Source organism: Rhinatrema bivittatum, chromosome 3 (assembly GCF_901001135.1).
Source record: "Rhinatrema bivittatum chromosome 3, aRhiBiv1.1, whole genome shotgun sequence".
NCBI lineage: Eukaryota > Metazoa > Chordata > Amphibia > Gymnophiona > Rhinatrematidae > Rhinatrema > Rhinatrema bivittatum.
Genome location: NC_042617.1, coordinates 346,500,455 through 346,524,768, shown reverse-complemented (window position 1 = coordinate 346,524,768; position 24,314 = coordinate 346,500,455). Strand labels below are relative to the sequence as shown.

The window sequence follows — 24,314 nt, the reverse complement described above, 5'->3', positions numbered from 1 at the left end:
TAGGAACTGGTGGACTGACCGTAACCTGGATGGGGACCCACGTAGGATTGCCAAATGGTAGATAAGAACTGCCGAATATCATTGATGATGCAGTGCCATAGATCGTCCTTCCTCTCTGACTTTTCCTGGACATCTTCACAACTAGGGATCCTCCGTGCTTCTGCCAGGCTTTCTTGAATTCCTTTATTGTCATCTCCATCACCACCACTGGGAGGCTGTTCCATGAAGAAATGTTTTCTGATGTTCTCCCTTATTCATGTCATCTTATTCCACTGCATTTTACCTCTGAAAAATGTTTGATTCTTGTGTTTTATTGATACATTTGAAGTATTTGAATGTCTCTGTCATATCCCCCTATCTCTTCCCTCTTCTAGGGTATACATATTTAGGGCCACATCTCATATGGTATGGAACCTGCACTATTTTAGTAACCTTTTTCTGAACTATCCCCATCCTGCCTATACTATGTATGCTTGCATATGTATGATGTCCAGAACTGGGCACAGTATTCTAGGGGAGCAGGGCCGGCGCAAGCATATTTGGCATCCCAAGTGAACCTTTGGTCATTCACCACCCTCCTCCAACTTAGCTGTCCAGCACAGCGCTCCCTCGTACTAATGACAGTGGTTACAGCACAGTGCTTCTTTCTTTGGTGGTGGGCTCTAGCACAATACCCATCTGAACCTCACACAGGTAAGGGAGGTTTCAGCAATCACTTGTACGAAGATATTATAACCTTTCTATTCTGAGCACTGTAGCAGCACTCTGGCTCAGGTCACTACTTTATCACACTGTTTCCCTACCTTGAGATCAACTAACTTGATCAACCCTCAATTCCTCTTTTGGTTGGTATATCAATATCTCACCCTGCATCATGTGATGTCCTGGATTTCTACACCCCAAACACATGATTCTGCTTTTTTTTTTTTTTTTTGCAATGAATCTCAACTGCAAGCACTTAACCATTCCTCAAGTTGTCTTAGATAACTTCTTATTCTGTTCACTTCTTCAAGGGTGTTAATTCTGTTGCAGATGTTAGTGTCATCTGCAAAAAGGCAAACCTTTTCTCCTATATCCCCTCTGCATTAGTATTAATTACTCACAAAGTTATTGAACAGATATAGCCATATTACAGATGTCTGAGGCACACCATTAATCACCCTTCTTTCTACAGAGTGAATACAATTTACCACTACTTTATGTTGACTATCACTTAACCATTTACTAATCCAGTCCACCACCTTGGCACCCAAACTCAGGCTACTTAGCTTTGTTGAAATTCAAGTCAACTACATCCAATGCATACCCCTATCTAACTTCGGGTCCAGTCCTCTCACCAATCCTTTTTAAATGTCATGTCCAGTCAATCTGCATACGACATCAAATGTCTTTTATTTGCTGGCTTGTAAACAAACCAGAGGAATCACCAGGTATGTAAATACAAAACAGAGAAAGGTAATCACCAGATATTAAGCCACAATACACAAGTGCTAAATATATATCTGAAAATTAACTAGGAATATGGCAGCCATCATATATAGAGCTGTACAGTCAGAACACATAAGCCTGATGTCACTAACATTTTGCTAATCATGGCTCCCTTCTTGTTTCTGTATATATATATAAATTACTTTTATTTAAAAAATATCAAAATGTGATCAAATCTGTTCAAATCTTGTAGCAATCATAATAAAATGTTAAACAGGCTCAAAATACTTAACTTGCAATTGAAAAGTCAACACAGAAACCCACTGCAAAATCTATGCGAGCCTTTTTTTTCCAATCCAACCAAACTCAACTAAATTTCAGCACATTAATGCCTGCACTGGGGGGGGGGGGGGGGGGGGGGGATGAATCTGAAAGGCAAAAACGTTCATGTTCACAAACTCTTATTATGCTGAAAAACGTAGCCTGCTAACAGAGGAACACTCTGCTACACTTCTCATCTTATATATCTGTCACACGGTATTTGAGAGCCAATCAGCCACATGCACAGAGACCATGTCACATTGTGCACTAATCACAGAAGCTGCTGGTGCACAGCAGGAAAACTCAAGTTGCAAAAGAGTCAACCCATTGAAAACTACATGTACAGACATAAATTCACAATGAGATAAATAAATTAAATACAGGAATGCCACTCAATTTCGAGATTAAGTCCCTAGGGGTTAACTGAATTGAGTTGTTCCAACATCGATAATTGCCTCTCTCAGCAACATGGCGGTGTGCAAGAACATGATCCAAAACACAGCACCAAAACTCCTCAAAAATGAGTTAGAAAATCAAACTGTTGCAAAATTGTAAGCATCTCCATGCAAGATTTTCGCAGAATTTTTATGCTCAGTCAAATGTGTACAGAGGAAAAAGGATGGAGGATCTAGAATGAGGAATCATGGGATGAGGGTGAAAGGAGGTAGATGCAGCAATAGTCTAAGGAAATATTTCTTTACAGAGAAGATGACAGAAACATGGAATAGCCTTCCTGTGAAAGTGATGGAGAGAAGCACAGTATGTGAATTCAAGAAAGCATGGGATAAACACAGGGAATCTCTGAGGGAGTGGTAAGGATTATAGAACTGAGCAGTTGGTGTGGATGGGCAGACAAGATAGGACGTATAGTCTTTTTCTGCTATCATGTTTCTATGTTTGTTTTTCCAACATATAATAAAGTACATGTACACTGTGTATTGTAGATGACAAAATTAGATAAAAATCTAGATAAGAAAGGTTGCAGTGGGACTCTGTGCCAAATTTTCAATTGCAAGTTAAGGGCCAGATTTTATAACATGAGCGCAGGTGTAGATTTGTTCGCGCAACCCGGCGTGAACAAATCACCCGATTTTATAACAGGGGGGGTGCACAATTGTGCAACCTGCGCGCGCTGAGCCTCCTGCCTCCGTTCCCTCCAAGGCCGCTCCGAAATTGGAGCGGCCTCGGAGGGAACTTTCCTTCCGCCCCCCCACACCTTCCCCTCCCTTCCCCTATCTAACCCATCCCCCGGCCTGGTGGCTGTCCCGGGGCTTGCGTGCGCTGCCGAGCCTATGCAGGGGTAGGTTTTCGGGGGTTGTGTGCGTATCTTTGAAACCCTTGCAACCCTTTGAAAATCTACCCCTAGGTATTTTGAGCCTGATTAAATTTTCAACATGACTGCTGCAAGATTTATATTAAAAAAAACAAGGAGAGGGCATTCATAATAAGAAAAATGTTGGTGACCTCAGGCTGATGTGTCCTGATTTGTACATCTCTATATATGATGGCTCCCATTTTCACAATTAATTTTTTGTATCTGTTTAATAACAACATCCCTCTGCCATTTCTAATATTAATGACTAACAGCGGTAACCTAATGGCTCAGTGAGCACAAATTTAAATTCAGCTACTATTACTGCTACTATTAACATTTCTATACCATTACTTGACTTACATAATGCTGTATAAAATCATATAATAGACAGCCACTGCTCTGAGGAACTTACAATCTAATCAAGACAAATGTACGGAATAAAAGAAACTTTGTGAATTTCATTTTTTAAGAAAATGGTTAAAAATTAATGAGGCTGTAAGCAGGACAATCAGGACTTAAGATTTAAAATCAGCCTCAAAAAGGTAGGTTTTTAGATTGAATTTAAATAAGGCAAGAGAGGAGCATGACGCACCAGCTCAAGAAATCCATTCCAAGCATACGGTCAGCCAGGTGGAAAGCACAATGTCAGGAATTGGCAGTAGAGGAGAAGGGCAAAGATAGGGGTGACTCGCCTGATGAGCGGAGTACATGAGGAGGGGTATAGAGAGAGCTAAGAAAGAAAAGGTATTGAAGAGCTGCAGAGTGAAGACTCTTGTAGGTAAGTAAGAGGAAAACTTGATCTGTGTGCGGGAACAGATAGGGAGCCAATGTAGTGACTTGAGAAGAGGGCTTACATGGTTGTAGTGACTTTGGTGAAAGATAAGTTGCGCAGCTGAATTTTGGATGGATTGTAGTAAACAGGGATGGCTCACTGGGAGCCCTGTGAGAAGCAGGTTGCAAATGTCTAAGTGGGAAGTGATGAGAGAGTGGATAATGTTCTGGTAGTGCATACAGAAAGTAAGGGGTGGCTATGGTGATAATATTATATATTATAGAGAAAGAAATGGCAAAGAGAAGGGTGTGTTGCAAACAAACATATACAGATGGTACAACAGCCACAAAGGGAATGTTTTAAATAAGCAGTAAATGCCTTCAAAATGTGTACATAACAATGTTTATTGAACAATAAGTCCCCTGACAAAACCATGTTTCGCATGGGCTGCATCGGGAGGGGCAGCATGCGTATGATGAGAGGTCCATATAAATGGTTGTTGAATAGGAATTCTAAAAAGCAAACAGAAACATGGCAATTAATGTGTGTGTGTGTATGTATATACACACACACACATTAATATATATGACCATCCAAAATGGCAAAAAGCAGAGGATAATAGAATACATACCAAAAATAGATGCCAATTATGATTATGCCATGTACATCAAAACATTCCACTAAGAGGCTATAGGGGCAAATAGTGAACAATAAAAACAAATTAGATCAAGTAGCTAGTTCTACACATATTATCATGTGTACGAATGGTAAATATGCTTTCTGTTGAGGAGTGACGTCATCGGAGTGGATGGCTGACTGAATCGGGGCTCCTGCTCCAGACATCCTATAATCCGCAGCAATCTCCCTCATCAGCTCCTCAAAATCAATTAGAAGCACACCCATACCGGGATTAATAGCCTCCGATGTCAAATCTTAAAAAATTAGCAGATTTACGAAACTTTTCTTACAAAAAACAGGACTTGCTGGAATCAGCGGGACCATCTAAAATGGTGGCATAGAAGAAGGCGTGCCTCCGACTCCGCAAACAGAAGAGCAAACTCCATTTGATAATGACTTACCATCCAGAATGGAAATGAAACAATGGTTTGCTGAACTCCGGCAAAACTTGCAAGAATATAAGAGAGACATTGTGGCATCTATAGAAGAGATAAAGGAAGAGTTGGCTGAAAATGGCCGCTGCATTTTTGAGGTGGAAACAAAAACAGAAGCCCTCTCTGATTACATAAAAGTGGCCCAGGAGGAATGGGAAAACCTGCAAAAAGAGATAGATTCTCTGTCTGAAAAGGTAGAGGATCTTGAAAATCGGTCACGCCGGCAAAATCTTCGGTTTCGTGGTGCACTGGAAACACCAGAATACCAAGACTGCAAGGCTCCCATAGAGAAAATTAGTCTCATGCTACTGGAAGCACAGGAATCCCCAGCGCCTGAGATTCACAGAGCAATTAAAATAGACAGAGCTCATCAAGCCTTGGGAATCCGGCAAGATAATTGCCCTCGAGATATAATAGTGCGATACCATGACTACTTCATCAAAGAAAACATTGCTACAGTAGCCAGGAAACAGGCAATGTGTAACTGGGAAGGACATAAAATCATGATCTTTGCTGACCTAGCACCAATTACCATTCGCAAGCATCAAGACTTGAAAACCATAACTGAAACTCTGAGAAAGGACAATGTCAGATACAGATGGTTATTTCCTTTTGAAGTAGGCTTCACTCTGAAGGGCAACTATCACAAAATCAAAACTGTGCAGGAAGGTGCTGTCATATTAAAGGAAGCAGGCTACACAGGATTCAAGGCGACCATTCTTCACGGACACACCAATGGACAGTGAGACGATGGTCCCCAATGGCAGAGTGTCCAAGGGAGGACGAAGATTGCGATGCAATCCAGAACACGAGTCAACATCACTCACAGCTACCTGAACACTGCAGGGACCTGATTTGTCACGATAATTTCATAAAAGAGGGGACAAATTATGCAATGACAGTTTTGCACAGCTGACATTCATAACTCAGTGGTCAAAGATAGAGATGCTGGAGACAAATAAAGGGTAAAAATTTGTTGTTTTTGGGAGATTGTAGAACATGTTTTTACAGTGAAATTTTGCATAGAGGATGTTTGGGGGAGGGGTTGGTGGGGGACCAAGTGTGGGATGGCTGATTCCTCTCTAACAATGGCAAACAGTTTCCTCCGGGGTATCTGATTGCAAGGGTTTTTTTTGTTGCAAAGGGTTGCCTTGATGGGATTATTTGAAAAACAGAATTTGGGAATAATTGTGGGAGATCACATTCATAAGGTTAACTTGCTAGTATTACCATCTTATAGTTCTCATGATACTGGTAAGCATAAGAAGCTGGGATCCATAATTTCTAGGAGGAAAGTTTTTTATGCCATAGCTAGCTGGCGTAAAATCATGCAATATCAATGGTTGACATAAACCTGTTATCCCTTAATGTAAAGGGACTTAATTCATATAGAAAGCGCCAATTTCTGTTTGATGAATTGCATCACCAACACACCTCCATAGCCTACGTCCAGGAATCACATCTAAAACATAGACATGAACACACAATGAAAAATGCCCTATTCCCACATCAGTATTGGGCTGCATGCACAAAACATAGTAAATATACTGGAGTGGGAATACTCATACATAAGGATATCATATTTGAAAAGATGGCCTGTGTTTGTGATCCAGAGGGCAGATATATCCTTCTCGTAATCAATATAGGAGGTGCTATATATACTTTGCTCAATATTTATGCTCCTAATTGCAGCCAAGGATCCTTCTTGAATAGCTTGGAACAAACAATAGAATCTCATGCTGCAGGGTGCCTAATTATAGGTGGAGATTTTAACTTGACTTTAAATCCGCATTTGGACAACTCCAAGGGACATGGGTCCACCTTGGGCAAGGACCGAAAGATCTTTAAAACGTTCCTTAATAAGCATGGTCTCCTAGATTCCTGGAGAGTGCATAACCCCACCTCCAGGAATTACACATACTTTTCAAGGGCTCATCAAACTTACTCTAGAATTGATTTTTTTCTAGTGGAGAAAATGAACATGAATAGTGTAGTTAATCCCTTTATAGACTCCATCACATGGTCAGACCATGCCCCTATTGGATTCACGTTAAAACTAAGCCAATATGATAGAGGCACACAATATTGGAAACTTAATGAAAGCCTTCTGGAGGACGAAACATTTTCAGTAACACTTAAGAAAGATATTTTGGACTATTTGGCACGAAATGATAATGGAGATACTTCCTGGGAATGCTACCTGGGAATGCTTAAAGGCGGTGATTAGGGGGCTTCTAATAGCCAGGGCAACACACGAAAAAGGAAAGAAGAATGTGAAAAAGAACAATTATAGAATCAGATTAGTAGTAGTTTACAAAAGCAACATAAACGTACAGGCTCCACTAAAATATTGGCAAGTCTAGATCAAAGCAGACGACAATTAGAAGGATTGGAGGTGGCTGCGATTGCACACCGCTTAGAATTACTATGACAAATTCATTATGAAGGAGGGAACAAGGCGGGGAAACAACTGGCACACAAATTAAAGACTCAGATGTCCATAAATAATATAGTTAAAATTAAATATGAGCAGGGTAAATTGCTGACAACCAATAGCGACATTAGACAGTGATTCTTACGGTTTTATAAGGAACTTTATGCTACTGACACTGCTATGCAGAATGAATGGATCCAACAATACTTAATCATTGCTCCTCTTCCTCAAATATCTCTTGAACAATAAGAAATGTTGGACAAAGAAATTAACGGAGCTGAGGTAAACTGGGCCATCAAAAGTTTAAAAATGGGTAAATCACCCGGTTTAGATGGCTTTACGGCTATATTTTATAAAAAATACATAGGATTACTGACACCTCTCTTGGTCCGAGTGTTCAACTCCTTGAGATCCACTGGGCCAATTTCTGCTGTTTCTAATACTGCGGGCATAACATATTGGCCACGCCGGGGAGGGATCCCACAATTTGTGGCTCATATAAGCCAATCTCTTTAATAAACCTAGATATGAAATTACTAGTAAAGATTCTAGCTAATAGGCTAAACTCCATTTTACCAGGCTTAATACATCCTGATCAATTTGGTTTCATTCCCGGAAGAATGGCGTCAGATAATGTCCGCAAAACAATAAATTCCATTTGGTGGTCTAAATACAGCCTATTATTGACGGTTGATGCAGAAAAAGCCTTTGACTTTGTTCATTGGCCCTTTCTATTTCAAACCTTAAAGGCCATAAAGATGGGAGATTATTTCATTGGGTGGATAAAGAAACTGTATGACTCACCCTTGGCCTGTTTAAAGTGAATGGGGCTATTCACCTACTTTTCCAATAGGTAGAGGCACGAGACAGGGGTGTCCTCTATCTCCTCTTCTCTTCACTCTTTTTCTGGAACCACTTACACACCGGATCAGACATAATGACAAGATAACTGGTATAAAGGTGGGAGACTTTTCTTCTAAATTAACACTCTTAGCAAATGATATTCTCTTCACTATAACAGACCCTCTTAAATCACTACCAGCTATCCGACAAGAAATTACGGATTTCAGTCTTGTCTCTGGTTTTAAAATAAACTGGGAAAAGTCGGAACTCCTTAATATTTCTGCCCAGGATGACATGGTAGAATGCCTCAAGCAGAATCACCCCTTCAGATGGGCTAAATCAAAGATCAAAAAACTAGGTATCTATATTGGCAATAAGGATGACTTGTTCCAATTAAATTACCCACCGCTAATGGAAAAAATATACAAAAATTTGAAGAATGCTACCATATATCCTAGGTGGGCAGAATTGCGGTATTCAAAATGAATATCCTACCAAGGATCCTTTATTTATTTCAAACACTTCCCATTACGCTCCCTTCCAAGCTGCTAGAAAAATGGCAGAAGACGATCTTGAAATTTATATGGAAGGGAAAGCATCCGAGAGTAGCGAAAAAAGTTTTGGTCCGCCCAAAAGCGCAGGGGGGTATGGGTGTACCTAATCTCCACTGGTATTATGCCGTAGCACATCTTAAAGCCATAGTAGACTGGCACAAGAGGGGTAAACAGCCATTACGGGTGAAACTTGAGCAGGCCATAGTGGGTGCCATGCCCCTTAATGCCATGGTATGGTAGCCTAAATATACTTGGCACTTAGTCACAACTATTCCCGCAACTGTACAGACAACTTATAACATTTGGATTCGTTGGAAAAATCTACTAGTGGGAAACAGGGACAATTAGCAAAGTACCCATCTATTTTATAATAACTTATTTCAACCTAGTCAACATCTGGCGGCTTTTCGAAGTTGGCAAACTAGGGGAATATCTAAACTAGACCATATATGGGAACCGGGAGAAATGATCTCATTCGAAAAGCTAAGCCACAGATATCAATTGCCCAGTAGAGAAGTATTCTCCTATTTACAGATTAGACACTTTTTCACTAGTAGGGCAATAGAAGCGGATTTAGCTTTAGGTCTCTTGGACTTTAAAATTATATGTAGACAAGCAGACAAGTCGGATAAGTTTATTTCTAGGATATATCATATGCTTATTGGAAGACCTAATTATAACTATGCCCACTTGAGGGCCTGGGAACAGGATTTGCTTGAGGTCTTTTCAGAGGCAGTCTGGACAGATATTTTTCAAAACATTGGCAAAGGGCTTATTTCTGCGGGGCACATAGAGAATGGGTACAAATTAATGTATCAGTTGTTATGGAGTCTCAATTTAGTACACCCTTGGGTCGACCTGCAAGAGACTGGGAAAGGTATTCCATGTCTCTGGTATGCCGCAGGCCGGGAGGCAGATGTTCAGGCAGGACGTAGAGGTGCTCTTCACCCTGGAAGCTGGTGCTCCCCCAGGAGGAGCCCGTAGGAGCCCAGCCGCTGGGACTTAGACGGGTTGATGAGCAGGACTGAGAACTGGAACCAGACTAGAACAGTAGACAGGAACTGTAGCAAGACTCGGATACTGGAACCAGGCAGGAACTGTAGCAAGACTCGGGTACTGGAATCAGGCAGGAACTGTAGCAAGACTCGGATACTGGAACCAGGCAAGAACTGTAGCAAGACTCGGGTACTGGAACCAGGCAGGAACTGTAGCAAGACTCGGATACTGGAACCAGGCAAGAACTGTAGCAAGACTCAGGAACTGGAACCAGGCAGGTACTGTAGCAAGCAAGCAGGAACCAAGCAAGTACTGTAGCAGACAAGCAGGAGCCAGGCAGGTACTGTGGCAGGCAAGCAGGAACGGAGCGAGTTTCAAAGGCAGCTCACTCCGGGGCACGGAGCAACAGGGAACCGGTAGGTAAGGCCATTGCAAGGCAAAGATGGAGTGTCTGCGGCCGGCTTATCAAGGCCGCGGCGTCTGACGTCAGGAACTGGGCGGAGTCACCACTGGCGGGAAATGGCCTAGAAAAACGCCCAAGTGGCGCACGCGCGCGCCTAGAGGCAGGGCGTCCATGGGTGAGTAGTTCTGCTTGCAGGGGGGGGGGGGCCCCGCGGTCAGCGGGTCATAACATCAGTGGCATATCTCACCGGCCAAATGATATCATATGTTTCCCAAGGCGTCTAAACAGTGCTGGAAACTATGTGGAGAAACGGGTACATTTATGCACATGTGATGGGCGTGTTCCAAGATCCAAACAGTATGGTCTCAGGTCTCTGATTGGATGGGGGAAGTTTTACAAGTCTCCATTAAAATTACAGCGTCACAAGCTCTATTGCACGCGAGCATCGAAGGTGAGAAAAGAGAGACTATGAGATTCATTAAATTTGGGGTGTTGGCTACCAGATGTGCCCTCACAAACTTATGGAAAGATAGTACCTTCCTTAAAAGATATACAAGCTAGGGTTCATAATATGTACAACTTAGGCAAAATTACAGCATATAAACGTAAAAGTATACAGGGATTTATGAAGATATGGGCACCATACGAACAATGGTCTCTAAAATTGGCTTCTTAGTTATGCCGGTATTGTAGTTATGGCTAATGAAGTGTATACTAGGTATTGTTGGTTTTCGAATGTTAAGAGTGATCATCCAGCAAATTTAAATTTCACAGGCTAACCCAGGGGGGAGGGGGGGGGGGGAGGATGAAGGGTAGGTTTAGTTCAGACTATACTAGTTCAACTTTAGACGGTTCATAAATAATGTACTGGACTACATTTTCTGTTTGTAATAGTTTAATTATTGTGTGCTCAATAAGATAACACAAACAGGACAAAAGTGAAAGAACACAGTTTTCATTTGGATTTCTTAACATTACAGATTATACATGATGTTATTTCTGTATCTTATACAATGTAAGCATGGTATTTGATTCTATTTTTCAATAAAAACAGTTTATAAACAAAAAATATATATATATGCTTTCTGGTTTCTTCTTTGTCTGAAACATAACCTCAAAAGCTATGGCATTTCTTGCTCTAAGGGCCAAGTCCAGTGACCACATGACACATATCCTGTTTAAGCTCTTTTGGCTTGCCATTGAGAGCAGCATAACATTTAAAATACTTTCGGCTCGATCCAGTAAGGCCGCGGTAAAAACAGTGAGGTAGTGTCAGGCGCACCCTTCCTCCCCGCACGCACAGTTCTCTTCACTAACTCCCCGATACTCTCCTCTAATCGCATGCAAATGCATGCCGCGGCTGTGAAGCGTTAGGGAAGGGTTATGCCCGCGCAACCCATTTTACTGTATAGGCGCTGTAACAGCGCCTATACAGTAACCTGGGTGCGCTGGTACCTGTCATTTCAAATGACATTTGAAATGACAGGCACCAGGAAGTGTAAAAAAGTTTAAAAAGTGTAAAAAACAAAAAACCTGTGTGTTATATAAAAAAATAAAACAATTTTAAATACCTGTCGGAGGGCCGTGGGTCCAGGCGGCCGGTGGGCGGCGGGCAGCCATCAGCGGCATCCGGTAGTCCCTTCTCCCTTCCAAAATCGCCAAAATCGCCAAAATCGCACGGGCGGGTCGGCAGCGGGGGGGGGGGGGGGGGGGGGCGGCAGCAGGATCCGGGAGCGGCGGGTAGGCAGCAGCGGGGTCCGGGGGGGTCCGGGGCAGCCGGGGGGGCGGCAGCAGGATCCGGGAGCGGCGGGGTCCGGGGGTGGCAGCGAGATCCGGGAAGCCAGCAGCGGCAGCATGTTCGATCGGGCAGGCAGGTAGGTGGCAAAGTAAAGATGGCCGCCTGCACGGGAAAATCGTGCAATTGGCCGCTGAAGACGTGACGTCACACCCCGTGACGCCAAACGTCGTGACGTCACGTCTTCAGCGGCCAATTGCACGATTTTCCCGTGCAGGCGGCCATCTTTACTTTGCCACCTACCTGCCTGCGCGATCGAACATGCTGCCGCTGCTGGCTCCCCGGATCTCGCTGCCACCCCCGGACCCCGCCGCTCCCGGATCCTGCTGCCGCCCCCCCGCTGCCGCTGCCCCGGACCCCCCGGACCCCGCTGCTGCCTACCCGCCGCTCCCGGATCCTGCTGCCGCCCCCCCCCGCTGCCGACCCGCCCGTGCGATTTTGGCGATTTTGGAAGGGAGAAGGGACTACCGGATGCCGCTGATGGCTGCCCGCCGCCCACCGGCCGCCTGGACTCACGGCCCTCCGACAGGTATTTAAAATTGTTTTATTTTTTTATATAACACACAGGTTTTTTGTTTTTTACACTTTTTACACTTACCATAGCAGGCCCGAGCCTTGCTACTTTTTCGTTTGTTTTTTTTTGCCCTGGTCCCGTCCGGTCTCCTGCAGCCCCGTCCGGTCCGGACGGGGCTGCAGGAGACCGGACGGGACCAGGGCGGGTAAGCAATGTTTTTACCCTACACTACACTACACTAACTCCTACTAGGGGGAGGCGGTAAACTAGCAGGTTAAGGCCGCGGCAGAACAGCGGGTTACGGAGGAGATAATATCAGCGCCCGTTACAGTATCGCAGGGGAATAGCTAATTCCTTCATTATACAGCTTTTTCGTTCATTTACATGCCGGGTGCGGAAAGGGTTATGCGTCTGTTTTCAGAAGCGATACGGACGCGTGAAACTGGACACTGTATCGCCGAACTGCCTTGCGCGCCCGAATTGTGCGCTACGAGCACGTTACAGATGGGCAATCCTCGAGCAGACGATACTGGATCGAGCTGTTTGTATTGTCTTCAAATGTCTGAACCAAACAGCATCAGCATACTTGTCTCAACTCATGCCCTCTTACTCCCCAACCAAGGAACTTGGGTCCTTCCAACCGACTCTTTTATCCACCCCTTCTCTAGCTACAGCGAAGCCAGCCTTCACAAGACTCTGCACATTCAGTTTCTTCACACCCAGCTTGTGTAACAGTATTCCAGAGGACTTATGCAAAGAAGCCTTGCCCCATGAATTAGAAGAATGCTACTCGCCTTTTCGAAAAATCAAAAATCAAATGCTAGCTTTTCATCCAAGCTTTCCCCAGAAATCTGCAATTCCACCCTTCTTTCTGCTGGGTATTCTGCCTTCACGATGAAATTAGTGCTGGTTTTGCTTATCTTATTGCTAGGTTTCCTCCCTATACTATGAAATCAGTATACACTGCATATTGCCACCTATATTGGGCCTTATTTTCTAAGGCTATCACAGGCTTGCGCAAACAGCGCAAGCCTGTGATAGCTAGCGAAGGTAGCCCACGCCTGCACTACCTACATCGGGGGTGGAGTCGGCCCTGGAAGAAGAGTCGGGGCGTCACCAGGGCCGACTCTGCGAGGACAGCGAAAAGATAAGGAGCCATTTTGCTGCCTATTTCGCGCCCAATAACTACACCTTTTATGGTGTAGTTATTCGGCGCGATGCCAGCAGCGATCGCACCGCGGCGGTGCGATCGCTGCTGGCTAGCACAGGACCGCCCCCCCTCCCCCCGTTTCGCCCCCTGCCCCCTGTGACCACCGGATTTTCTACGTTCTGCGAACTTAGAAAATCCAGCCCATAGTTTGGTGTTGTTCATCCCAGTTTATATATTCTTTAATCTTTACTTCTCTCGCCCCTCACCTGACATATGTATTGCAATTAACATCATTCCTTATAATTCACCTTGTGCCTTTCCTAGGAAAAGACAAAATATCCAATGTAAATTTCTGGCCACCCTAGCAACAAAATTGATCAGATTTCTCTTACACAATCTCCCTTTGGTTAAATCGTACTGCCTCGGTCCTACATCCTGCTGGATTCAAAATACTTTACAATCCTTTTGTTTTAGTAGAGTCTGCGTTACTTTATCCCCCACTGAGGTGAGGTTAACCGGCCTCAAGTTTCCATCATCCTCCCTATTATCACCTTTATGAAGGGGGCAACATCTGCTCTTCTCTAGTCCCATGGAATTACTCCTGCCTCCAAATATCGATTGAACAGAATCTTCAGCAGACCTGCCAGAACTTCTCTCAGCTTCCTTCATATCCTAGGATGTAGCCTTTCTGGCCCCATAGCTTTGTCCAATTTTAGTTCTGTGCAAATGCTCTGTTCTGTAGATGCCTTAGCATCTATTTAACATTTCCCTATATGCCCCTTCCAACTATCTGTGGTCCTTCTCCAACCCTATCTTTTATGAACAGTGAACAAAAGTATTTGTGTAACATTTCTGCCTTTTTTCTTGTTCTCCAAGCATTTCCTCCTTTTTTCAGTTTTACAGTCCCACCTCTGTACTTTCACTGAAATGCCTAAAAGAAGTCTTGTCACTTTGCTTTGCCATCTTTAGGTATCTTCACTTTCCCCTTGTGCTTTAGACATCTTGACTGCCTTTTCTGCTTCTCTCACTTTTTCCAGATAATTCTTTTCTGTCCTCTTTCTGTGTCCCTTGAACAAAATTCTACATTATAATGGCACAGATTGACTCTCATAGTTGCTGATATCTGGGCAAACCATCCCAGGAATGGTGAAGGACTTCAAGGCAGGACACTGGACTAGACAAGGGCCGGTTTTCTGCCTACCCCTGCAGGTTGAGCCCTTGAGTTCTGGGGGCCAGTAGGTCTTTGTGATGGCAGTACATTGTGGTGAGTCCAGGTAGACTGAAACAAGGCTGGATAAGGCAAGGCTAGAAGTCAAGGCCAGAAGAGGCAAGGTTGGAAGGCAAGGCTGAAGGCAGGAATCAGGAATACTGGCAAGGCTGGACAAAGCAAGGCTGGCACTGTAGATAGAGACAGCTGGAACAGGGTTAGACTGGAGACTGGAGCTAGTCGCAGAACAAGGACAGGGGCTTAGTATAGACAGAGACAGGGTAAGGATGCTGCGCATGAACTGGGCTGGGGTAAGGCAAGACAGAAGCAAGGCAGGGAAAAGATACTAGACTGGGTACGGCAAGACCAAACAAAGAAAGGATTGGACACAGCATTCAGGACAGGACAGGACTGGACAAGGACTAGGCAATACAACACAGAAAAAGAAACATAAAAGTGTTGAGTCCGTCGGTGTTAGATGGCTTTGCCCCGTTTGCCTCACCTTATTCACGGCTTCTCCCACTTACCTAGCAAAGATGGCTACCGCCGTGTCTACAAGCCGACCTCTCCAGCGTCCCCGGAACGGCTATGGTGCAGCCTCCCGCCATGTTCCTCCCAGGTACCTACTAGGGTGCGTGCGTGCGCGCGCACACGCGCGTCACCTACATCTTTATTCCAACCTTGGCGCGAACCTCGGGGGCGTTCCCCCTTACTGACATTACGCCATCCGGGTATATAACCTATTCTAATTTGCTAGCTCATTGAGTTAGCAAGGACTCAAATCCATTCCTGTCTACGCTTCCGTGCTGCCGCTGAAAGCTCTCTCCTTGCCCTATGGGGTAATTGCTAACCTGAGTGCCTGCTCCTCGGGGGCCCTCTGCTTTATTTCAGGTGCCTCACAGGGAACAGGTATTCGCTCCTCGAGAGTCTGCTCTCCCTGCCTCGGTGCCTGTACCTTCTTCTACAACCTGGTGGAATCGCATACTTACAGCAAACACCTAGTGAGTACTCTAACTCTCAGTCTCTCTCATCCATAGTACTACCTTGCTGGAAAACTTGCTGCAGAGAAGGGCTCCCTCTGCCGAGGTCCCTGAGACTGCAACTACCAGACTGCCTCACTACTTCCACCTCTGGTGGTATTCTTCAAGCTGTATAATAAAGAACTAACTGTGTTTGTGCGTTCTGAGTCTAGCCTAGTACTGTGGCTCCTCATGGGGCTCCTCCCCTTGGGCGTGGTCATCTGCCACAGTACCCAAGGATCCACCCAAACACCGCTCAACCATAACAGAAGCCCGAAGGCAGCAAGGCTGGAGGCCCAAAAGCCTCTAGGCTATAGGCCTGAAGATCCTAGGTACAGAGAGGCCTGGAAGGCCATGAGGCAGGACACAAGAGAAAAGGAAGCTCGGAGGCTACAAGGCAAGGTAAGGCCTAGAAGAGGCCACAAGGCAAGGATCAAGGAACAAGAAGGCCTGGAGACCACAAGGCAAGGTACAAAACAAGAATGGCCAGGCCAGAAAGCCAAGGGTGACTCCATGAAGAGGCAAGATAATTCTGGCATGGCTGGAGCTTGGACATGGTGAGATCAGTGAGGAGGAGCTTAGCAAGAGTGATGATGGTATGGCATACTGAAGGTCTCTGAGGGTAAGAAGGAGTCATAGCAGGCAAAACCAGGACACAGAGAGTCTTCATAGCAGGCAAATCCAATGCATTGACTTGGTCCTGGTTTTACCCCATCACATCTATGGACTTGCATTCCTGCCTTTCTTAGAGAAATTGGACTTGTAAATTCATAGATGCAATAGAATATAATGATGACTGGCTCAAACTGTCTCTTATGGAGCTTGTTGGTGACAGGTTTGAATTAGACTGGCCTACCTCATGTTTAAATCTGAATCTTCAGAGACTTGCTTGGTTCATCAGATGGCGCCTTATGGAGGTTCTCTTGTGGAGTAAGCAGATCTCCCAGCCAACCCTCAACTACCAGTGATAGTAAAACAATGAGAGAGATATCAGTGCATGTATCAGTAAGACAGATCTAATGTATCTCGTTCACCTTCTCGTAAGCCTTCTTGAATAAGTCAAAAAGGGCAAACTGTGCTCACCTGTTGATACAAAGCGGATATGAAACCAAATTAATTCATAGCGTTCAGGAGAGCTCATCACTTCCTTGCAACAACTGCCAACTACTCGTGTTCCCCAGGTGTAAAATTTATTGCAGAAAAACAGTTATGAGCAGATACATTCATAGCACTATGAGTGTGTTTCCACGTGGAAATATTTTAAACGGCTTTTATTCAGCTTGGCATTCTTTAAAATTCTTGTGCAGTGACACGGTTATTTCTAAGCAGAAGGTTACATGGATTACTCGCTGTTGTCAGCCTGGGACAGTAGTGACCTCTGAGTTAAAATAGAATTGAAAAGATCAGTTTAGATTTTGTAGAAGATCAATCTATTGTTTGTTTGTTTCCAACAGGAGCTCGCAAAATGAAATTCAAGGGAAACAGCTGGCATGAATCCTGTTTTACTTGCCTGTGTTGCCAGCAACCAATAGGAACAAAGCCTTTTATCCCCAAAGACAAGGAGAACTACTGTGTGTCATGCTTTGAGAGAGAGCATGATAGCCAGTGCCAATCCTGCAAGAAGGTACACAAAAACAAATAGAGCATGTAGGTTTTGTGATGTATAATGTTTATTCATTTATTTTATTCTTCAGGGAGGGAGAAGGAACGGGTAAGAGCCAGAATCATCATTAGGGGGGTATTTCATTTAGGAGGGATTGGAGGGGGGGGGGGGGCTCTGGCAGGAGGAGTTTAAATGATTAATGGTGATGGGGGTGGAAATAGGACCAGGAGTTTTTTAAGTTTTTGTTTTTTTTTTTTTTATTAACTAAAGCAGCGACAGCTTATCTGGTCACACAAAGCCAGATCATTTTACACCTGCTCTGAAACAGGTCTAATGTTATCCACCAACTTACGGGCCGATACAGTAAAATCGCAGGAGAGCGGGCAAGCGCTCCTGTGCACGCGCTCCTGTGCATGCGATTCAGTATTTTAATTTATTTTAATTAGGGCCGGCGGTAAAAAGAGGCGCTAGGGACACTAGCATGTCCCTAGCGCCTCTTTTTTGACGGAAGCGGCGGCTGTCAGCGGGTTTGACAGCCGACGCTCAATTTTGCTGGCGTCGGTTCTCGAGCCCGCTGACAGCCACGGGTTCGGAAACTGGATGCCGGCAAAACTGAGCGTCCGGTTTTCGACCCGCCAGCCGCGGGCCCTTTTTTAATTTTTTTTTTTTTAATTTTTAACTTTTTTAAACTTTCGGGACCTCCGACTTAATATCGCCATGATGGGTAGGCACTAATTTCTGAAAGTAAAATGTGCGGCTTGGCTGCACATTTTGCTTTCCTTACATGCTAGCTTTACCCCTTACTGAATAAGGGGTAAAGCTAGCGCGTCCAAAACGCGCGTCCAAATGCCAGCTAACAGTGTGCTCCGTCGTAGCGCACTGTACTGTATCGGCCCGTTAGCTAGTTATAGTTTAAAATTGGCTGTTAGCAACATAACATACTGTAATTCCTCCCCAAAATGCCTTTGGAACAGTTTTTTTTAATCTAGCTAAATTTTAACCAGAGAATGACTTATCTGGCTAGAATGTAGCCAGACAAGTGGCTCATTATTCAAAATCTTATCCGTCTACATGGTTTTGAATATTGACCTCCTTGAGCCCAGCTGACTCTAAAAACCTGATCTGTTAAATTCTATTTATTTATTTAAAATTTTTGTATACTGTCATTCACAAGAAACATCACAACGGTTCACATCATAGAATCATAAAATCATAAAAGCAACAATAAATTCTGGTAGTTAAAATACAATAAGATATTTAAACAAAATAAAATTATTAATAAAAGGAGAGGTAAAAAAAACCCCAAAACAAACAACTTAAGAATAAAACCATTTTAAAACTATGCCCAAGGACCTTATACCTTGTAATCATCTTAACAGCCACTGACGGTTGATAGAGTCAACAGCTGCACTTATGTCCAGGAAGATCAATAAGGCATCTTACCCTCAGTCAGCTTTGACTCTGAAGCCCTCTGGGGATAGGGAAAGACCTACAGTACCTGAATGCAATCCGCTTTGAAATGCTGAAAAAAGTGTGAAAAGCGGAATATAAAAAAAAAAAATCTAAATAAAATAAAAAATAAATAAAATCTCATTTGGAAGTGCTATCAGGGCCATTTCGGTGGTAAAACCCTCCCTAAATCCAGGCTACCTAGGATATTTGGCATTGACCTTGGTGACAAAATTTAATAATTGATTATAAACTACCTTTTCTATGTTCTTAGCTAGAAAAGGTAGATTAGAAACAGGCCTGTAATGTTGAAGACCAATTGCAGATAATGCATTTACTTGTTGTAAATGCATTGTCTGGCATAAAGGACATTTTCTCCTGGTGCAATCCATATAAAAAAATAAGCCAAATCAGATGCATGGACCAAAAATAAAATAGTTCAGAAATCACAGTCCAGCACCTGCATATACAGTAGTAGAGGTTTCTTCCTCCACCACTCACTATTCTAGGCCCCTCCCTCGGGTTTCATCATATTGGTACCTGTGGCACAGGTCTCCTTCTTCAGTTGGAAAATTGAAAATTCCTCCTGAGAAATTGTAAATGAGTGCTGTGATCTGCAGTCTGCAGGCTGCCCCCAAGGACCTCCCACTCTTACCTCCGGGCCCGGGCTGAGATGCAGCAGGATGCTGCCAACAAGTCCAGGCCAAGTTGCTGCCAATGGCCCCGATGTGGCGAGATGTCAATAGCAACCCCGATGTGGCTGGACAGGACTGACGCCCTATGCAGCGTGTTGCCTTAGGTGTGTGTGCATGCCTCTTGGTGGTGTTTAAAGGGACTGTGCTGGGAAATCCCCACAGCCTCTATGGATGACGTCTGATGCCCATGGCCTATAAAAGGCCTCTCCTGACTCTGTTCCCGTGCCTCAGCAACAGGTCTTCCTGCAGTCCTTGTAGTGTGAGTTGCCTCAGCTTCTTGGTCTTCATCTTCAACAGTGTCTCGGCAGGAATGTCACTTGCCTGGCAGCCCTTTTTTCAGACTCCAAACGGCAACTCCACTTCTCAAGACTCTCGAGATGCCCTTGAATAAAATCAAGGAGTCTGAAGTTAGCTCCTCTTTCATCAGCTTTAACCTCTGGTCTTCGCTTATGCTTGCAAGTCCTCCTTCACCCTAATGGCTTCCAAATCCTTGAGCCTCAAGGACAGAAGACTGGAAGAAAGGGCCTGAGCCAAAATGGGCGCATGATTTTTGTCAAACTCACTCCTTGAAAGAAACCTCCCATTAGGAACACTACTCACTCCTACTCTCTCTGACCTCATGCATTCAGACTATTACTAGCAAGGGACACTTTGGTGACATCCTTACATATACATTGGACTTATTTGTTAAACATTTTCACAGAATCTTAAACAAGATGCAAAACATGACTTTCAGCACAATATGTCGTTTTTAGAGGCAATAAATGCCCAGCCTTTCTCCACACTCTATTTTTGCATATTCAAGTTTAGCAAATATAGGGAAAACATTACAGATTTAAGCGGCGATGAGTTTTTTTCACCATTTAGGAAACAGACCCCATAATCTCATAGAATAAGCAAAACAATACTGGGCAGCGGAGCTAGCACAATATTAGCAAGTAATCAAAGCAAGTCTCCAAGATTGATAGCACTCAAGCTCAGCTGCACATAATGCTTTCCTGTTTAATTACCCCCGTCATCCTCTAATTCCAAGCAATCCTCCAGTTTTGGCACCCTCCAGTCTAAACCCTCAACCTCACTATTTTCCTCAGGAGACAAGTTCAGAAACAACATAATATTACCTGTATGAACTGTGCCTGTGAAATCAAAAACAGCTAAAAAAAACCTCTTAATTTAAACTGGCTGTACCTGTTCATGCTTGTTTGTGATGTTTGGGGGGGTTTTTTTTTGTTTTTTAACAAGTTTTACTTGTTTTATTTTAACATGCATCAGGCAATCACATCTGGTGGTGTGACCTATCGAAACCAGCCCTGGCATGAAGAATGCTTCTTGTGTGCTAGCTGTAAGAAGCAGCTGGCTGGACAGCAATTCACTTCTAGAGATGAAGTTCCACACTGTTTGGACTGTTTCAGCAGCCTTTACTGCAAAAAGTGTGAGGCCTGTTCTAAACCAATCACCGGTGAGTATGTAAAGTCCACCTCAACCATAATGATTTGAAATGTCTCAAATAGCAATGTATTTCTAGATAGGTAACTCGAAATATCAGCTTCCTTTTTCCTATGCTTCCTGTATCCTGGGTCATGTTATAGCCCAAGGTTTGTCTCTTTCAGAGGCTAGTGAAATTGCTGCAAACCTTTCTCTCTTGGGGAAGAGGCTCCAAATAGGTTAGTTTTGCACATACCTTGACAGGAATGGTCTGCATTCAAAGTGAGCAGCAGAACAGGTTCCATCTATGGGTCTGTTAATCTGTTTTATAGGAATTTCCTGCACTTATAAAGGAGGGGTGGGTCTAGGGGCTTCTGTAGGATGTTTTTCATAAGCAATTGAAAAATGACAGCTTAGCTAAATATATATAAAAACAGAAACAAAAAAATGTTTCTGTGACTTAAAGTTACGGGACTGAACTTTTGAACTAATCTAAAAGTGTTGGATAGCCAACTCAGTTTATGGTTGTCCTTCATTATTTTTTCATTTACCTTACAGATTTGACATAGTGAAGAGATTGGAATAAAACCTTAAAGGTGAATTTTCAAAAGGTGTGCGCGTAAAAAATAGCACGCATGTAAAACAGCAAATATGCGAGTATACGCTATTTTAAAAGCTCAACATAGACAAGTAACTCAAGGTCCACAAGTAAATTTATACATGTAAAAACAGGGTGGTCCAGGGACATTCTGGGAAGGGGCTAGCATTTATGCGGGTTGATATTTTATAAGCAATTTATGCATATAAATTAGTCACAGTGTGGAGGCAGTGGAAGTTGAAACCAAGACAGCTCATCATGTCCTATGGAGTCCTCTGCTGGGGCTGTTGGGAAAAGTATGCAAATGAGCCTTTCAGTTTTCTGCATCTGGAAGCAATGTGGGGCTGTAGGAACTGAGAATAGACATATCCAGGTGCCCTCTGCTGGGAGAAGTATACAAATGAGCCTTTCAGTTTTCTATATCTGGAAGCACTGTGGGGGCTGCTCTGAGCCATGGGGGCTGCCGATGCTCTGCATCCTGTTCCTGCCCCGTGAAACCCGGGGCAGGAACAGGCCGTGGCTGCTGCTGCTGCGTCTCCTCCTGGCTGAGAATAGCCCCCACTGCTCCTTCTCTAGGCTCCTACTCCTCTTGACAGAGACTTGGCTGCATCCCCTCTGTCTGACCTCCAGCAGGCTTGCTGTTAGGTCTTTCTGTTCACAAAGGTGCTTGCCGATGCTCCAATGTGCTTCTCCTCCAAACAGAGGTAACATCTCCTCCTTCCGGTGTGCAGGCTCACTACACCATTTCCTCTTTCGGGCCCCTGCAGAAAGAAGGAGATGCCATCCCCACTCTGCCCCCGTAACTCTGGCACTCTAGGCAGCTGCCTAGTGCACCTAATGATTTCACCAGCCCTGTTTCTGGGATTAGTGCTAGTCTACAGTACTGCTCCCCAGTATGGCCCTGGACCTGGAGTTCAGGGGTCCAGCATTTGGGGGTTTCTGGACTCAAGGTTTGTGCTCCTAAGTCATGTTTTGTGTGCACAACATTGAAGAGCACTGTTGTACACACAAATCATGCTTTCTACCCACAAGCCATGGTTTATGTTCCCAAGTCAGGTTCCCTGTACATTAACCTTGGTTTAGGAATGCGAAACATTGTTTGTTTGCAAAAATCATGTTTTCTAAGTGTAATCTACGGTTTGTGTGCTTTGGATGTGATTTATGTATGCTGTTCTTTTTTTTTTGCACACATTTTTAGGTTGATGTGTTTTATAACTCCTGACGCATTTGATTACTATTAACTTACTGCAACGGGAGTTAACTTTTTTTTTTTTAGCACATGCTTTAAGAAAATATGCATTGAAATACAGCACACATCTCTTACACCTGCCTTATTAAATTGGGCCCTTAGCACCTAGTGCCATCTCCAGTGTAGGCCATAGTATTTCACTCTCAGCCTACTTCCTACCATGATTCCTTTTCTCTGAGCTCCTTTTTTTTTTTAATTGAAAATGCTATCTTCTTGAAATGGATTGAATGCTGCTACATATTTCAATGTTCCTTATATATCCATCCTCTCCTTTCTTTCTTCTAGAGACTACAATCTAATTTTTAGAATAGATCAGACAAGTTTCTTTGCTTGTATTATAGGATGCATGGTGAAAGTTGTTCAAGAGCTTTCAAGTTCATTTCTCAGCAGACATTAAGCAAAGCAATGCAATTGGGTATTGCAAATGGCAGCTATAATGTATCATGCTATGGTCCCAAAGGGTAAGAGTTTTCTTTAAAACATGATTATCTTTGGTTGAAAGATAATACACAATCTCTTCCTTTAATTTCTTGTTTAGGTCTTGGAGGTGCCAAGTATATCTCCTTTGAGAACCGCCAGTGGCACAGCGAGTGCTTCACCTGCAGGAGATGTAACATCTCGTTGGTTGGCCAAGGATTCCTCACGCACAAGGACAACATTCTGTGCCCTGCGTGTGGCCGGGATGAAGTTTGAAGATCTCAGTACAGGGCTGTCAATCTGATTTCTGTACATATCTCCGACATGCTTTTTGTAACTGTTGCCAGATGTACATCTACGATAATCATAGTGAGATGTCAGTTGACCAGAAACCAGTAGGGATGGGAATCTGTTTGCTAATGAAATGAAAAAAGGCAATGAAACCCCCTTGTTTCATTTTATTGGAAAACAAAAAAAAATTCCAAAATTCAGGGTTTTTTCCCATTCCCTTAGAAATGAAAAAGAAAAAAACCCTCAGCCTCGCCAGCATTGAAAACTGAATTACCACACACACACACAGGCTTTCCCCCATGCCTCTTCCCCCATCCCCTAGACTCTTCTTACCCCATCTACAGTGTCTCTGAATCTGAAATGCAACAGGAGAGATCCCCAGTCATACCTGCCCCACTGGGTCCCATCTTCAAAATGGTGCCAGCTAGCCCTGTACAAACTGGCGCCGTTTTCAGAACCAGCTGGAGCCATTTTGAAAATGGGACCCAGTGAGGCAGGGGCAATGGGGATCTCTCCTGCCCCATTTTGTTTTTGAAGATGCCACAGATGGGGTGAGACATAAGACAAGGCTCGGGTGCAGTCGCCGAAGTCAGTGCATCCAGCCAGAATGTGAGATGGTCCATGGTTGTGGAGAGATGCCCCAAGATACCTTGTTGTTCTTGAATCCTGAGAGCCAAGCCTGAGATTGCTTGGAGTGAAGACAAGTCTGCCAGGTCCATAGCCT

The 24,314-nt window shown here is 43.9% G+C and overlaps 1 protein-coding gene across 1 annotated transcript in view; it reads left to right on the top strand.

Annotated features, from left to right (window-relative positions):
• The window catches only part of FHL5 (four and a half LIM domains 5), a 38,457-nt gene extending 14,474 nt beyond the window's left edge, over positions 1-23,983 (top strand). The window contains exons 4-6 of the mRNA XM_029597010.1: positions 17,318-17,487; positions 20,883-21,069; positions 23,421-23,983. Coding sequence (XP_029452870.1) covers positions 17,318-17,487; positions 20,883-21,069; positions 23,421-23,575 — 512 coding nt within the window. The 3' untranslated portion in view covers positions 23,576-23,983. The remainder of the gene's footprint in view (positions 1-17,317; positions 17,488-20,882; positions 21,070-23,420) is intronic.
• Positions 23,984-24,314: the final 331 nt, after the last annotated feature.